Consider the following 16341-nt stretch of genomic DNA (forward strand, 5'->3'; position numbering starts at 1 on the left):
ACCAATGCTCCCCAGAAGTCCTAGTTCCCCAAAGCAAAAATTGTATTGTCACAGAATGTACAGAATTAGTAATACATTTTGATGCTGTCAGCTGTTTAGTTACAGTAGCTTTGAGTAGAAGTTAAAGTGTGTCCTATGATAGTATGGTAGTGTTACCTTTTGTCTGGCCACTGTGACGGTGCAGGTCAACTCCTTGCTCTCTCTTCTATGATGGGAGCCTCTTGAACCCAACACCGTCGATAGTCATGACCGAGATGAGCTTGGCAGATGAGGACAAAACACACCAAGCAAGGGGATAGTGAAAACTGCAAGTGCTTTTATTAAAATAAATCAAAGTGTTCCAAAAAGTGCAGCACTCCAAACTGTCAATAAATAATTCATAAGATGAAGTGTTCTGTGGATGATAAAAATCAAAAAACAGGAAAATCTATTAAAAATGAGGTTAAAACACATTGCAGGAAATTCATTGCAAATCCCACAAGCCCTGGTGCCTTCCTTTAAAACTGATGCCTCTCCAGCTTATCCTATTGAGACCTCGCAGCCCAGAGAGATGTCGACCAGCAAGTGCAGACTTCCATCTCATCCAGCCCGTGTCCCCTGCCGCCTATCCTACGGCGTCCGTGGGCGACCACTGAGCCTTGCTCCACTCGTACCGCTACCAATCCAGCCTCCACCCAGTGTAGGCACTCTGTACTCCCACTGCTGCCGTCTCAAAGGCTCCTCCCAGCGAGTGTACCTCCAGAGCATAATGGTCGCTCCTGCTCCCAATGACGCTCAACAGGAGCAACCAAAAGCCCCTTCCTGAGCAATGGCCACTCACTCCTCCTTGGGGCTCTACTCTTGTTCACCTACTTCCAGGTGGGAAATCAGACTGCTCACGCGTGCCAGCAAGGCAGTGCACGGACAACTGACCACTTCGCACCAACCTGAAGACAAGGGTGTCTTCACGGCAGATCACTCGCACCTGCTCCACTTCCCAGCACGAGCGAGTTCATTATTTATTTATTAAAAACTGTCAGTTTTTCTGAGCCATGGATCCACTATGCCACAGCCGTCTGTACTTATCTGAAAAGGTACATATTGAATAAGTTACATATTATTTAAAAATTGAACATTTTAAGTAGGAAAAATGCCACTGTTCACCTTTGTATGCACTTTGTAAAGTATAAAAATATATTATTTTCTTAGTATATATGTAATTGATGGGTTCTTTTAGTAATTAATTTCTTTTCTGTCTGAATAATGTAACATCCGTTTACTGAACTCCCTAAAATATTTATAATTTAGTATTCTTGAATGTTTTAAATAAACATTTTTAGATTTAAAATCATCTAATGCATTCAGAACTGTTTAATATATTTTTAAGATCACATGTTTGCATATTTTATTAGCCAGGAATGCACTGTTTTAAATTGCTGTTATTTCAATAGAAGTAGTGTCAAAGTAGGTGATAGTCTTTCTCCATTGCACCAAACTTCCTGGTCCTTCACAATCACTCTTCTAAAGTGCATGAGAAAGACAGAAGCCTGTGTATAATAATAGGTCCTGCTGGGCTACAGGATTTTGTTTTCAGTTATTATTTTTATTTTTGTTACAGCATTTGACACTTTATTTTCTTCCAGTGTTGATCCCTTTTGATATTTTCAGATATTGAACCACTAGAGGAGGACTGTATATTAACTATATTATGTATTTTCACTACTGTTGTACTTGTTTAGTAACTCTGCTTTAAATGTGGATTTTGCTCAGTCCTCTCCTCCCCATTGTCTCGGTCAAACAATTCTACAAATGGAGAAATTTAAAATGAGGCTAAAAATATTAATTTCTGCCCAGTCCAGAAACCCTAACCCGTCCACCTTCTGCATTTTCTCCAGGTAATTTCTGTGCACATAGGACGTGGAGTCCACCTCCACAATATAAATTTGTCCAGAAAGATTGCATAAACTGCAGCTGAGGCTCCATCTCATGGGTTAGAACCAGACCCCCTTTGTTACCTCTGCCACCTACTCCCACATGCTCCTGGAATGTCCTCCAGATGCTACCTTCTGTTGTAGGATTGTGTGGTATACCAGTACTGGAAAGTGCCAAAAAACCCAAATTTTAAGCCGGTAAGGTACCAGCATTTTGGGTTTTTTGGTACTGGAAGAAAATGTTAGTTTTCCTGTGAAACCCTCCCTTACTTGTGGAAAAATATCTATTTTATAGACTACACGAAATAAAATTACACGTTTTTGAATCAATCGGATTTTCATGGGGGCATCCAACCCCACCATTGCTTCGACACAGTTGAGACTTCACGGCTATCCAGTGGGAAGCAATGAGCAACAGGGAAGGGAGCAACTGTGCAGCACATCAGGGGGCTGGAGTAAGATGTGGGATTTTGTAGTTATCCATTATCTGCTTTGCAACTGTTTTGCCACTGGTACTGAGGTTCAAAAGCTGGTATCAACACCAAAGTCAACATTTCAGCACCAGTCCAACACTACTCTGTTGCTATGTGGCCAAATCCCTCTCTGTTATTCTTACCCTCCAATACAACTGCCCCATCAAGTTGTGTTCCTGCTGGACTTGGCTTTCTTTGCTGTCCCACCTTGTAACTACTGGTATCTTGCTGTTCCTTCAGATTGGAAGTCATCATTTTATAATCTTGTCCTTCTTGAACTCTTTTCATCCTGGATCAAGAATGCCTCTGGATGTGTTAAACAAAACTAACTTAATGTTGTGGAGGCAATTAAGGCCTGTTTGGGATCCATTTTGTGATGGGGTTTCTCCTTTTCACTTTTTTTGATCTCTTTTCTTCTTTGCTGTGCTGGGGTTCTCTCATTGGAGTCCTGCTTTGCTTTATTTTATTTTTTTTTTATTACCTCAGATTGGTTTGGGTTGAGGGGGTTTTGGATTGTTGTTTTGTTTTCATTTTAAACAAAGCGATACAATGTTGATCTTAAAACAATATATACAGTATGTAACCTGTTCTCCAACTTTGAGCCGATGAAAGATGACAAATCATAGCGTCGCTTTACATGATGTACCTTTGCTACTACAATATCAATGTACTTTTTTGTGAATAATTTAATGCATAGCACTGTACATGCATAATTTGTTGTACCCTGCCCAATGAAATGGCTACAAGATTCCACAGTAAATCCAGTATAGTTCATCTATGCAAAGTAAATTATCCTGTGACATTTAATACTTGAGGAAGGCACATGGTGTTTAGGATGTGGCCAAGACGAAAATACTTATACTGCAATGCCTGTATATGCATTTAGAAAAAAAGTCATTAACGTGTTTTTTATGTTAACCAGAGTGATTCAATGAAAAGTGTTTCTTTTGCAAACTCTAAAAATTAATTTGTGCAAAAAGGAAATGCTGTTTGTTACCATTTTGTCTTTTAATTTCTTTTTAATTTTAGGCAGAGCAATGCCTGCTCAGTTTCCCTTGTATTAACTCCTTTGCAGCACAACTTATGTTGAAAAGGACACCATCACTTGACTGGCTATTTGCGGCAACACATAGTGAGCTACAAGAGGTTCTTCCTGAAATCCCCAATAAAGCCATAAAGGTTTACATGTTAATTGTTTTGTTCTTCAAGTTTTACAAAATCCATGAAAAAGAAGTTAATTATCTAATCATAAATAGATTACTGTTTTATTTGCTACATGGTGAACCTTTACAAAGAAAAATTAACTGAACAGTTCTTACAATAGATTTAATTATAGTGAAAAACAGGTAAAAGAAACTAGGATGCACTTTGGCTTCAACTCTAAAAAATGTAATTAATGCAAAACATAAAACTATGATGATTCCTAATGTGATTTCATGTGAATGAGAGATGAAACTGTAACAAAGACGTAAATAGGTTGAATTGATTTTGACCAAGATGTTGTACACAAATGTGTTCTAAAGTTGTTTTTCTTTGTTGGCCTTCACACAGTTTTAATAATGAATCCAACAAAAACTGCACTCATTAAATTTCTAATTGATTTATGATGGGAGATGTGTTACAGTCTTACCTGTGTTTAAAATACTGTATGTCAGAATTAAGTATTGACCTTTTGACATAAACATTAAGAAAGAAGTATTAAGATGAGAACCTGTGCGCCAAAACAGCATGATTAATTTCAGAACAAGTATGGAAAAAATACTCTTATGGTAAGGGTTAAGTGGCAGAGTGCTAGATTAACATCCTTCACCTGACTTCCCAGCCTGATGAAGCACTTATTAATCTACCAGTACCTTTCCACTTTTATTTTTGGACATAGTTGCTCTGTAGCTAGCTGACTAGTGTCCTCCAATGAGACTGCTAAATGTGAAGCTGTGAAGTCACCAGTCGCAAACAAATTAACATGGTACAAAGTGCTTAGGGCAGGGTTCTCCATGTTTAAACATCAGCATCGTAGCAAAATGTTAGTTGTTGCTGGAAGCCTGGTGAGAAGTAAAATGTGCATTTACTGAGCTTCAGGGATTCAGCATAAGTTATGTGACCCTTCTGTAGTGACAGCATTCAGAGAGAGAAAGGGAGACAGTGGATTTACTAAGTAATGCATTTAGCTGCTAGGAGAACATACAGTATGCTAGTGTTCTGGGATATGAGACCATCTTTAGTCAACAACAATAGTCAGAAATAAAATGATAAAATACTACAAAAGGCAGCAATGCATTTCACTGATGCATCAAAGTTACAATACCTCAGCTTTGCAAGCAAAAACAGTGCAAAACATTTTTATGTGCTCTTTCATAAAATGGCCAGAGTTGTGGTTCTGAGGCTAGAGATCTGTGCCTGCAATCAGAAGGTTGCTGGTTCGATTCCCATAAATGCCCGAAGTAATTCCACTCTGTTGAGCCCTTGAGCAAGGCCCTTAACCTGCGATTGCTCCATCCTGGATATGACGTTATCCTGCATCCAGCCCTGCAAGTAGATCCTCCAGGGGATTGGCACTCCAGCCACTGTAAAAACCTCCGACTGCTCCATTCATGCTAGTGTAGTGCTGAGGTGTCACCTGTTGCTCGGCTGCGCTTGGGTCCTAATTTGGGATCCTGAGGTGGTTCGTTGTGTGGTGAGTGTGACATCGTGCTGCATCAGTACATGCTCTCAACCTCCTCCTCCTCCTCCTCTCTTTCACAAAATCCAGTTCACTACCTAATAAAGCATTGTAACTTCATTGACTGTGACCCAGCCAAAATGAAAATAGTTAACAGATATAAAGTTTCTGGGACAACAGAACAGTTCTTTCTTGATTCTAATAATTTTGTACTTTGTAAAGCAGACTGTGATAACTGTTGTCTCAAGAAACAATACACCAACACGCTGATACAGCTTTGTGGGTGTACAGCACATAAAACAAGCTTCTGTTAAACATGCCATCATGTGTTTAAAGGCAGTTACTGTGTGTGTTACAACAGACACGACTGTTAAAGCTGTAACCTTTCATTCACTAGCTCGTAGGTTTTGTGAAGAATATTGAAACACTTTCTCTGGATTCTGTTGCACAATTTCCTGATACTCTAGTTGAACTTGCAAGGTGGCATAACTCAGTGAATGATGTGATGTAACTAAATAATTGTTTACTGTTTATTTTAGTAGTCTGAGCTGCCATACTTCTAGCATAAATTCTCTAAATCACAAAAGCATTAAGTCCTAAAACCACCACTGGCCCAAAGACTGTCACCCTTAAAGGATTAAACAATTTTAGTGTCATTTTTTAATCTGGGGAGCATTATTCTTTTTAAAAATCCAAAAGAATGCAGAAAATGTGCTGTCTTGGCACTATTTTAAATTAACCACAGATAAAGAGGTGATCTTTAAGTTGGTAAATGGTAGTCAATACATTTAAAAAGTCAGTTCTGAAACCTTTCTGCATTCATTAGTTATGTTGTGATCACGGAGTGCTGGCATGATGCTAAGCAGTTCCACAGGAAACACTTCCCAGCTAAATGCAAAATAGTTTTGCTTTTTTTATTATTATTATTATTAAATAACAAGTGAGGGAATGCAAGCCAGGCACACTGGTAAGACAACACTGAGCTTATCCATACGGCAGCGGACTGTCAAAATTAACGGTAAACGATTTTCTTTTTTTTTTTCTTAAAATAGTATTTTTACTCATGATCCCGTGATTACCCATAAGCTCATGAGTGGAATCTAGGAAGTGATTTAGAGAATGACTTAATCAGACAAGTCTTTACATAAATGTGTAAAGCAGACTAAAAATATTTTAATCTGCTGCAATAGAAATCTCGGTTTACCCTAAATGTGGCAATAACGGTGTTAAGCAAAATAGGATTACATCTTGAAATGTCAAAACTGCTATTTAACAATGTCTGCTTGTTTGTGAATTCAGACAAAAATTAAAACAAAAAAGATACTTTTAACAGTCTCCAAAGGGAAACGTTTTTATTTTTTGTACTATAGGTACTTCTGGAAAAAAAATGCTAAAAAAGCAATGATATGCCTTTAAGCACAATTTTTATTTAAGAGTTGTAAGGAAAGTGGGGTACGACTCCACCACAATAAAATAATAGGGATAAACACAAAGAATATTAACAGCAGGTTGGGAGACACAAAGTACCATTCTTTATATAAAGTAGATGTTCAGTTTTAAGACTAAAATTCAACAGTGCCTCATACTGCTGTGAACATGCAAATAAAAGTAATTGTTATGGCTGTGAATTTAATGTAAACATGTAGGGGTACTGTGTGTTAGAACGCTTGGTTCAGCTCTTGATTGTCTGACGCTGTCTTCTATGTGCCCACCTAAGTTACTTGTCTAGAATTTGGATCCCTCCGAATTCCATTTATTTTGCTGAATCGGCCTGATGCCAGTGTGAGCACGCGCACACCGTGTAATGGAGTGATGTACTTTTCTGCAATACTAAACTGGGAAAATGCAGGACCAGAAAATGAACAGACGGAGTCTTCAAATACTGTTGTGTTTTTTTTTTTGTTTTTTTCTTATTGCTCTTAACAGCTAATGGTTTGTGTTTGTTTCTGTGCAGCTCTTCACTAGTACAACAGCACTCTACAAATTAAACGCATCACATTCACCAACACCACGGGAATCTCAGGAAATATCAGGGGACCGTAAGGAATCTTGCTCCCATTGTACTGTTGAGAAAACTTTCCCACCCACATTGGATGTTTCTGCACAGCAATTTCTAGAAGATGAAATTTACAGTTCTCAGTACCGTTTGGAATTCAGTCAGAAATGTGACAATTGTTTTGCTGAAAATCAACAAATAGAAAACCTGGGAATATCCAACTATACTAAAAATGATTGGAGACAAAAGAGGATCAGTGTGGCTCCTTTACAAAACAGTAATATGGTAACCCAAAATATTTCTAATAGCTCAGTTCCAAATAAGGACACATGCGACAGGAATCAATTTGTGCACCGTTCACCTGAGAAAGAATACTCAAAATTCACATGCTGTAACAGATCAAGAATTTTCACTAAAGAATTACAAAGCTCTCAAGGTACCAACAGTCAGGCATCAGTCCTGCCATTAAAAAGACCACTGTCTTACAAGCGTCAAACCACCCAAAGTGCAGTCGATTTTTCTGTTGGAGGAAATGTTGTGTATCGTCTGCCTAGCAATTCCTCTCCTACACAAAGAGATAACTTTGAGTTTGGATATGAGAAAGCAAATTCTTGGAATTTAAGTAACCTCTCTCCAGACTGCAGCAGACTGCATGAAAATATCGCAGAAATGAGAAAAGGGATGTTTAATGGATCAGAGAACGCTGGTATGGCAATTACTATGTTTATTGTTGTGTTATATTGCATTGTGAGTAGTAAGGGAAGTATAGTCCAGCTGTGTTACAAATTAACACCTAACCAATGACACCCGCATTGAACAGGAACACACTGAGACAAAGGTGGGTCTGTCAGTGGGTTATTAAAATAAGACTTTCACCCACTCAGCATGTGCGGCCTGCTACCCCTCCCAAATCAGCAAGTCAGAATTCATTCTTATGTTTCTTCTAAAAAATAAATTCTAAGAACTTCATTTCACAGTAAATATGTGCAACATACAAGGTTTCCTGAAAAATGCTGAGCAAGTTATCTAGACAACTGAAAGAAACACGCCACATGTTCAGTGCATGGGCTAAAATGAGACATTTAGAACATTAAAGTGGAGAATGGCCAAAACAGTATCACTAGCCTTCCAAGAATGAATCAGAAGTTTCAAAGACAGCAGCCCCTTTCGTCTTCACAGAGTTAATGTTACTTTTACCTTTTTTAGCATTATGCGTTGTTCCTGTGATTTTTTTCTCTTTCACGTCATACAGCAGTTCTTTCAATGACTTTATTCGGTTCTATTTTACCGTTGTCCCAACCACTTCCATCCCAGCACTCCTCCAAAACTTCAGAAAAAGACCCACTGCTTCCACACACTCCTTTGTCTCGACTCACCATTCAATGACACTCCACACATCCTCATCATTTTTATTCAGCTTATTTTCATATGGTGCCTTCATTAGCAATCTCTTTCTTCCATACGTCATACCTACTGTAGCTGGCAGTAAGATGAGGTCAGACCTGCTCAGGTTGTACCACAGGTTTATATTGAAAGTCCTCACCGTTTGAACAGAGAAGGTCCAGCTTGTAGTGCCCATGAATGGGACATGCTGATTGATGGTAGTTTTCTTGTTTGATATCATTGTCATTCATCATTTTGGTACAAAGTTAATCATTTCTGTTGCCGAATCAGTCAAGATGATGCACCTTAATCTCCCTGGGCTGTGACATGGATGAATTCAGTCCACATTTCAATGTCTAGATCACTCATTTAGTTTTCATTGTACTGTGCTCCCTTTTTCACCTTTCCACATTCACAAAAAATCTTTAGTGCCCCTCATGTTTTTTCCACTGAATCCGATGAAACCTGAAATAAGAGGTTTAGGCGAGGCCTCCATGGTACCCAAAAGGTCACAGAACCTGAACTTGCCGTGATTTGCCATGAGATGTAGCAGTTCATACAACTTGCATAAAAGCAATCAAGCATTTCTCATTTTATGGAGTCAGGCCACGTCTGACTCCTTTCCACCTCACTTAGGGTCTTCACCTGTTATCCATTTTTCATCTTTGGATGTGATTGATCAAAGCAATTGATGCACACAATTTTAAAATGAAACAGTTCTGTTTATTTGTTCATACTATGTTTGTAAAGTGCCTCATCATGTCCACTGTTTTGGTACCTTAAGATAGTGTCTACCCTTAAATAATAATAATAAGTGTCTTACATTGTCATCTAAGAGCTTACATGACAGCCTTCAGTGTGTGAATCTCTGAATATGCTTGATATTTCTTGCTTTCTGGCCGCCTCATTAAAATGACTCTGTTGTTTCACTTTTCAGGACAACTGTTATTTTCTCCTCAACAAAAAAGAAAATGTTTGACCTATGAAAAGATTCCTGGTAGGAGTGATGGGCAGACAAGACTCACATTCTTCTCACACAAGTGAGCTTTTGCCCGAAGTATGGATGACAACTTTTAGATCAACTGAAGCAGTGACAGTGATTTACTTCATGAGCATCTCAAGGTGTCAGCATCCAAATTTTCTTTATTAATAATTGCCATTCTTCTTCTTTGAATTACATATTGTATTTATTATATGTTGCTAAGTGTGTTAAAGTTCTTAGCTTTATAAGAATCGTTTGTGTCATATAAAAGAGTTAAATATTTTATATCTATTGAGTGTTTGGTGTATTGTAATAAATTCCTGGTGCCAAAGTTACTGCTAATTTATTTAAATCTTCTCATCTCATTTTCTGAAACTGCTTTTCCTGGCGAAGGTCATTGTGGCAGCAGACCAAGCAGGTCTACCTAGGCTTTCCATGTTCCCAGCTACGGATTCCTGCTGACCCCAGGGAATTTACAGGTGTCCCTGAGCCAACTGAGAGACATAACCCCTGCAGGATATCCTGGGTCTGCCCAGTGGAATATGCTTGGAGCAGCTCTACGAGGAGCCTTCTGGGATATTTAGGGTCTAGTCTGTCTTGGACTTTCCCACCTATGCCTGCCACTAAACTGGCATCACACCCAACCCTCAGCCTTCATCTTACAGGCGGTGAGCACACAAGACAGCTTCATTACACATCTCTCTATTATAATAAAAGAATCTTGGGTGGAGACGTGATCTTCTCAGAAAGACACTTTGACGTCCCGCGAGACTAGACTTTAACAACCTTTGGAAGCAAGACCCGTGAGACGGTCACTTTTGCACATTACATCCTACTTATAAACAATTTAAAGCAAGATCATGGACATCTAACCTCTCAGTTGTTGGGATGCTTTTGGCAGACACACTTCATGTGCTCACAGCTCTTAAAAAAATTTATACATTCTAGATGGCACGTCAACAACTAAGTGAAGAAGAAAGAGCAGCTATGTGCAAATTTTTAAAATAAGGAAAGTAATAATCAGCCCGGTCCAAGTGGTATTAAAAACCTCGTAGGTCCAATTAGGGTCAGAAATAAGAGACTTCATAATGAGGTTCAAAAACATTGGTGCGATACACTTGCAGAGCAAGTTACAGATTATGAAAGTAGTAAAATTCGAAAGTATCAAAAAAAAGAAAGTAAAGATCACATTAGTACAAACAAACAGAAATTATTACTTGGTGAAATAATGGAACAGCAAAAAGAGATTGAATATATGGACATAAGTGATATGTCAGAAGTATATAGATATTGTAAGGTTTTAAAGTTTAAGTTGGGAGACTTGTAGATCGTCTAATTCGTGTTGCCATTAGGGAAAGGTAATGTTGCCCCCCAATGAAGAGGCGTATCCGCGAGAATTAAAAGATTTGTTGTTTGGCGAAAGTGAAATCCACAAACTGTACAGGCAAAATATCCGAGTCTACAATAACCTTTTCGCGTTCGCATCATTCAATGCTCAAAATGTAGATTTACACAATAATGAAGCATATTCTATGAGAATCTGTGGTCACGCAACAATTAAAGCTATGACAAGTTTAATTTCAAAGAACCACAATTCGGTCAGGTGTATATTTATGATCACGGAGAAGCAATGCAACATAGAATCAAAAGAGAATATAACAAATCCCATGAAAATGACAATGTCTTTAAATTGTATATCCGGATAACCAAACCCAGGGGTGGGTGAGCGAAGCGAGCAGGGTGCGGAGCCTCCTAGTATATCTAAAAATGCAAAATGAATGATCTTAATTGATGCTGTTTCCTTTTTCTGGACAGACTTCTGACCTTCTAAATCAGAGTTGGACAACCAACTTGAGGCCAGGAGTACTGTTGTGACTGTGGAGTTTTGATACATCCAGTGTTTTAATTAGGTACTAGTCCTTGCCAATAGTGACATATTTTATTTACGTGGTGTGTCCTTATCGCTCTGAACTGGATAAGCAGGTTGGAACACTGAAGGTTAGCTAATGCTGTCATCAGGTGAGCTCAGCCAGTGCAACTCTTCAGCACACACAGACCATCATTTGTAGTTTTAAGTGGGTCTTTTAACGTTATTAGGTTAACATCTCTGCCTTTTTTTATTCATACAGTCTTCTTTTCTTCCATAGTCTTTCTGTTTCCTTTCATAATCTGAAGACACTGAATCAGGTTGATTAGCAAGGAATAAAATAGCCCCAACATGGCAAGTCCCTGAAGCTGACTGCTGGGGTAGGCTTAGGGTAGGGGATATTTGCCAAAGGCATGCATGGGTACACTTGTTCTGTTCATAATTTGTTTTATTTTTAAAGGTACATACACCCATTCTATAAAATATCACTAAACTCTCCAAAAATCCAATAAATCTTGTCCTCTCTATGCCTACTCACTAGTTTTTAATCTTTATTACCAATTCCACTAATTTTTTACTTAATTTTTCAAGTTTCGGGTTATGGTTCAAATATACCGCCGCCTACAGGTCAAACTTAAAAATACTCAAAAATTTGGAATGAATTCTCTACTAGCAAAATACCCGTGCTTCGCAATGGAGATGTCGTGTGTTAAAGAAGTTATGAAAAAGAAAAGAAAACATTTTAAAAATAACGTAACATGATTGTCAATGTAAGTGTTGTTGTCATCAAGGATTTGATTATCATTATTTCTTTCAATCAGGTTCCTATTTAAAAAACGTGTTGTGTTCAAGTTACATTCGGTGTTTGCCAACCGTTGTAAAGATAACAGGTTTCATTCATCGAAGTGTTTACTACCCAAATCGCTATGCGAGTATTTAGCGGCAGCGTCTCTATTAAGTTGTGGATTTGCCTGCAAGTATTTAGCGACAGCATGTCTATTAACTTGTGGATTTTTCTGCGAGTATTTGACGGCAGCGTCACAAAGTTGTTTTCGTCTAGCTGCATCAGAAAATATACCGCGACGTCTGACACGCCTCCTTTTTAGTGTTTTCTCACAGCTTGGATTGCTGCTGTCATAATCCGTTTAAGTACATATCTACATTATATATACACACACATACACACACACACACACAAATCTATACTAATAAAAGGCAAAGCCCTCACTCACTCACTGACTGACTCACTGATTCATCACTAATTTTCCAACTTCCCGTGTAGGTAGAAGGCTGAAATTTGGCAGGCTCATTCCTTACAGCTTACTTACAAAAGTTGGGCAGGTTTCATTTCGAAATTCTACGCGTAATGGTCATAACTGGAACCTATTTTTTCATCCATATACTATAATAGACTTCTGCTCGATGCCTGCCCATATAAGGCCGTCCGTCAGCGGCAATCCAATAGAAACACTGCCGCTAAATATTCACGGGTGAAGGACTGTGCTTATGCAGAGAAAGATGAGATGGTCAGGGTGGTGTTTGGCATAAACTCGGCGAAACTGCCGGGTCTTAGCTAACATTAAATACAGCCGTGGACATCGCACGAGATGGCACCAGCACAGCTGGGAACCTTCGATGCATGTACACCGAGCGGCTCACGTGAAATGACGCAGTGCACAGACAAAAAGCAACAGTTCCAAAGAGTGCTGAACAAAAACCGAATTACACAATTGAGAAGGCAGCAAAAAAATATGAAGCATGTGATACATACAAGCATATTCATAAGTGCAGCTACTGCGGAAACAAAGCACACGGTGGAAAAAGTCAATGTCCCGCTAAAGGAAGACATTGTAAAAAAAAAAACCCGTGCATGCAGTGTGTCACGTCTCAGATAAAGAGGAAGACGAGCTGTTTATTGATGCAGTAAGAAATGAATCGATGAATGAAACCTGTTATCTTTACAACGATTAACAAACACGGAATGTAACTTGAACACAACACATCCTACAAATACGAACCTGATTGAAAGAAATAATGATAATCAAATCCTTGATGACAGCAACACTCATAACACTCACAAAACAATTACTGTATATTGACAATCATGTTACGTTATTTTTAAAATGTTTCGTTTTCTTTTTCATAACTTCTTTAACACACTACTTCTCGCTATAAGCGTGGTATATATATATATATATATATATATATATATATATATATATATATATATATATATATGTATGTATGTATATATATACCCCGATCTACATATTCTCAAATAGACAAACCACACGCCGTGGCGCAATGGTAGAGGCTTTGCCTCTAGTGCCGACGTCCAAGGTTCGATTCCCGAGAGGGGGTGTACTGAGTATGTACACGCGCTTCCCGATTCATTTTACCCTCGCATCCCCTTGGTTTGAGACGTATGAAAAAATATGCGGTTAACGCAGAAAGACAGATCACCAATTGAAGCTTTATGAATAATGGATACTTTATTCGCCATCAATGATTGTTTTGGTAAAGCCATACTCAGTGTATTCATTAGATGAACGGTAAAAAAGTAAGAGCGAGGGGAGGGTAACTTATTGAGGCACGCAGGCGAAACCACAATAGCACGTGGGCTCGATGCGTTGGTGCGTGTCAATTCGATCTGAATTGCGCGATCACATTCGAAAAAAATACATCTTTTCAAGTTCTATTTAGTCGACACAAATATCTTTGGTTGGAATGTAAGGCGAATTTACTCTTTACATTTGTATGGTGAAGAAAAATTTATGCAATGATGCCTACATTTAACTTATATTCCTACCAAAGATATTTCTGTCGACTAAATAAAAATTCCTTCTATTTAAAATTTAAATAGAACTTGAACAGATACGATAGTTCATAATATCCACGCAGACTTGCACGTAAGATCGGGAGTCATCCGTTTTAACAAACAGCGTATTGCACTGATACGAAATAGCCTGCCCATTTAATTATTTAGGAATGGATAAATAAATTAAGATTTTGTACAAATAATGTTTTTCATTTTTCTTCCTTGATGGATTCTGGCACGGCCAGCAACAGTTGCTCGCACCAAGAGTATATATATATATATATATATATATATATATATATATATATATATATATATATATATATATATATATATATATATATATATATATATGTGTGTGTGTGTGTGTATATGTAGATATGTATATATATATGTATATATATGTGTGTGGGTGTATATGTAGATATGTATATATATGTGGATGTGTGTATATATATATATATATATATATATATATGTGTACACTCACCTAAAGGATTATTAGGAACACCTGTTCAATTTCTCATTAATGCAATTATCTAATCAACCAATCACATGGTAGTTGCTTCAATGCATTTAGGGGTGTGGTCATGGTCAAGACAATCTCCTGAACTCCAAACTGAATGTCAGATGGGAAAGAAAGGTGATTTAAGCAATTTTGAGCGTGGCATGGTTGTTGGTGCCAGACGGGCCGGTCTGAGTATTTCACAATCTGCTCAGTTACTGGGATTTTCACGCACAACCATTTCTACGGTTTACAAAGAATGGTGTGAAAAGGGAAAAACATCCAGTATGCGGCAGTCCTGTGGGCGAAAATGCCTTGTTGATGCTAGAGGTCAGAGGAAAAAGGGCCGACTGATTCAAGGTGATAGAAGAGCAACTTTGACTGAAATAACTACTCGTTACAATCGAGGTATGCAGCAAAGCATTTGTGAAGCCACAACATGCACAACCTTGAGGCGGATGGGCTACAACAGAAGAAGACCCCACCGGGTACCACTCATCTCCACTACAAATAGGAAAAAGAGGCTACAATTTGCACGAGCTCACCAAAATTGGACAGTTGAAGACTGGAAAAACGTTGCCTGGTCAGATGAGTCTCGATTTCTGTTGAGACATTCAAATGGTAGAGTCAGAATTTGGCGTAAACAGAATGAGAACATGGATCCATCATGCCTTGTTACCACTGTGCAGGCTGGAGGTGGTGGTGGTGTAATGGTGTGGGGGATGTTTTCTTGGCACACTGTAGGCCCCTTAGTGCCAAATTGGGCATCGTTTAAATGCCACGGGCTACCTGAGCATTGTTTCTGACCATGTCCATCCCTTCATGACCACCATGTACCCATCCTCTGATGGCTACTTCCAGCAGGATAATGCACCATGTTACAAAGCTCGAATCATTTCAAATTGGTTTCTTGAACATGACAATGAGTTCACTGTACTAAAATGGCCCCCACAGTCACCAGATCTCAGCCCAATAGAGCATCTTTGGGATGTGGTGGAACGGGAGCTTCGTGCCCTGGATGTGCATCCCACAAATCTCCATCAACTGCAAGATGCTATCCTATCAATATGGGCCAACATTTCTAAAGAATGCTTTCAGCACCTTGTTGAATCAATGCCACGTAGAATTAAGGCAGTTCTGAAGGCGAAAGGGGGTCAAACGCCGTATTAGTGTGGTGTTCCTAATAATCCTTTAGGTGAGTGTATGCTACTTTGGCCGGCCATTTCACAAAGTGGCGCAAACTCCCTGGCCAAATTTCAATGTGCTGATGTAAGACTGTCCGTTCAAGGTGCGAAGATGCTTAAAAATTTTCAGATGCAGATTCGGAAGTGAGCTTTCCATTCTGCACAAGACACTGCTCACACAGGAATCTGTAGGCACAGAAGAAAAAATCACTACGAGCCGTCATGTCTTCCCAATCACCGACCAAGGCTACACTCAATGCAACTGCGCTACTAAGTGTGCAACAAATCGCTGCTCATGCCTTTTTTCTTCCGAATTTGGCCAATCGCTATTTCGCAAACTAGCCAGCCAAATCCCAAAATTGAGGAAAAGATCGGACATTGGCCGGTCAATTTATAGCGACAATGGCCATTTCCCGATTTGGCCAGACACTTCCCGCTTTCGCTGACTTAGTTTTCAAATTTCTAGATTGTTCCCAAAACACAGAACTTGGGAAATAAGACATCACATAATTAGCCCAGGAGTCCAATTAAAAACAGAAGCTGGTGAACAAAAACCTGCAGCCA

General features: G+C 38.8%; 1 protein-coding gene across 1 annotated transcript in view; it reads left to right on the forward strand.

Annotated features, from left to right (window-relative positions):
• The window catches only part of LOC120532088, a 33084-nt gene extending 23366 nt beyond the window's left edge, over positions 1–9718 (forward strand). The window contains exons 9-11 of the mRNA XM_039757992.1: positions 3413–3562; positions 6997–7744; positions 9359–9718. Of these exons, the coding sequence (XP_039613926.1) occupies positions 3413–3562; positions 6997–7744; positions 9359–9465 (1005 nt within the window). The 3' untranslated portion in view covers positions 9466–9718. The remainder of the gene's footprint in view (positions 1–3412; positions 3563–6996; positions 7745–9358) is intronic.
• Positions 9719–16341: the final 6623 nt, after the last annotated feature.

This window comes from Polypterus senegalus, chromosome 7 (assembly GCF_016835505.1).
Source record: "Polypterus senegalus isolate Bchr_013 chromosome 7, ASM1683550v1, whole genome shotgun sequence".
NCBI lineage: Eukaryota > Metazoa > Chordata > Cladistia > Polypteriformes > Polypteridae > Polypterus > Polypterus senegalus.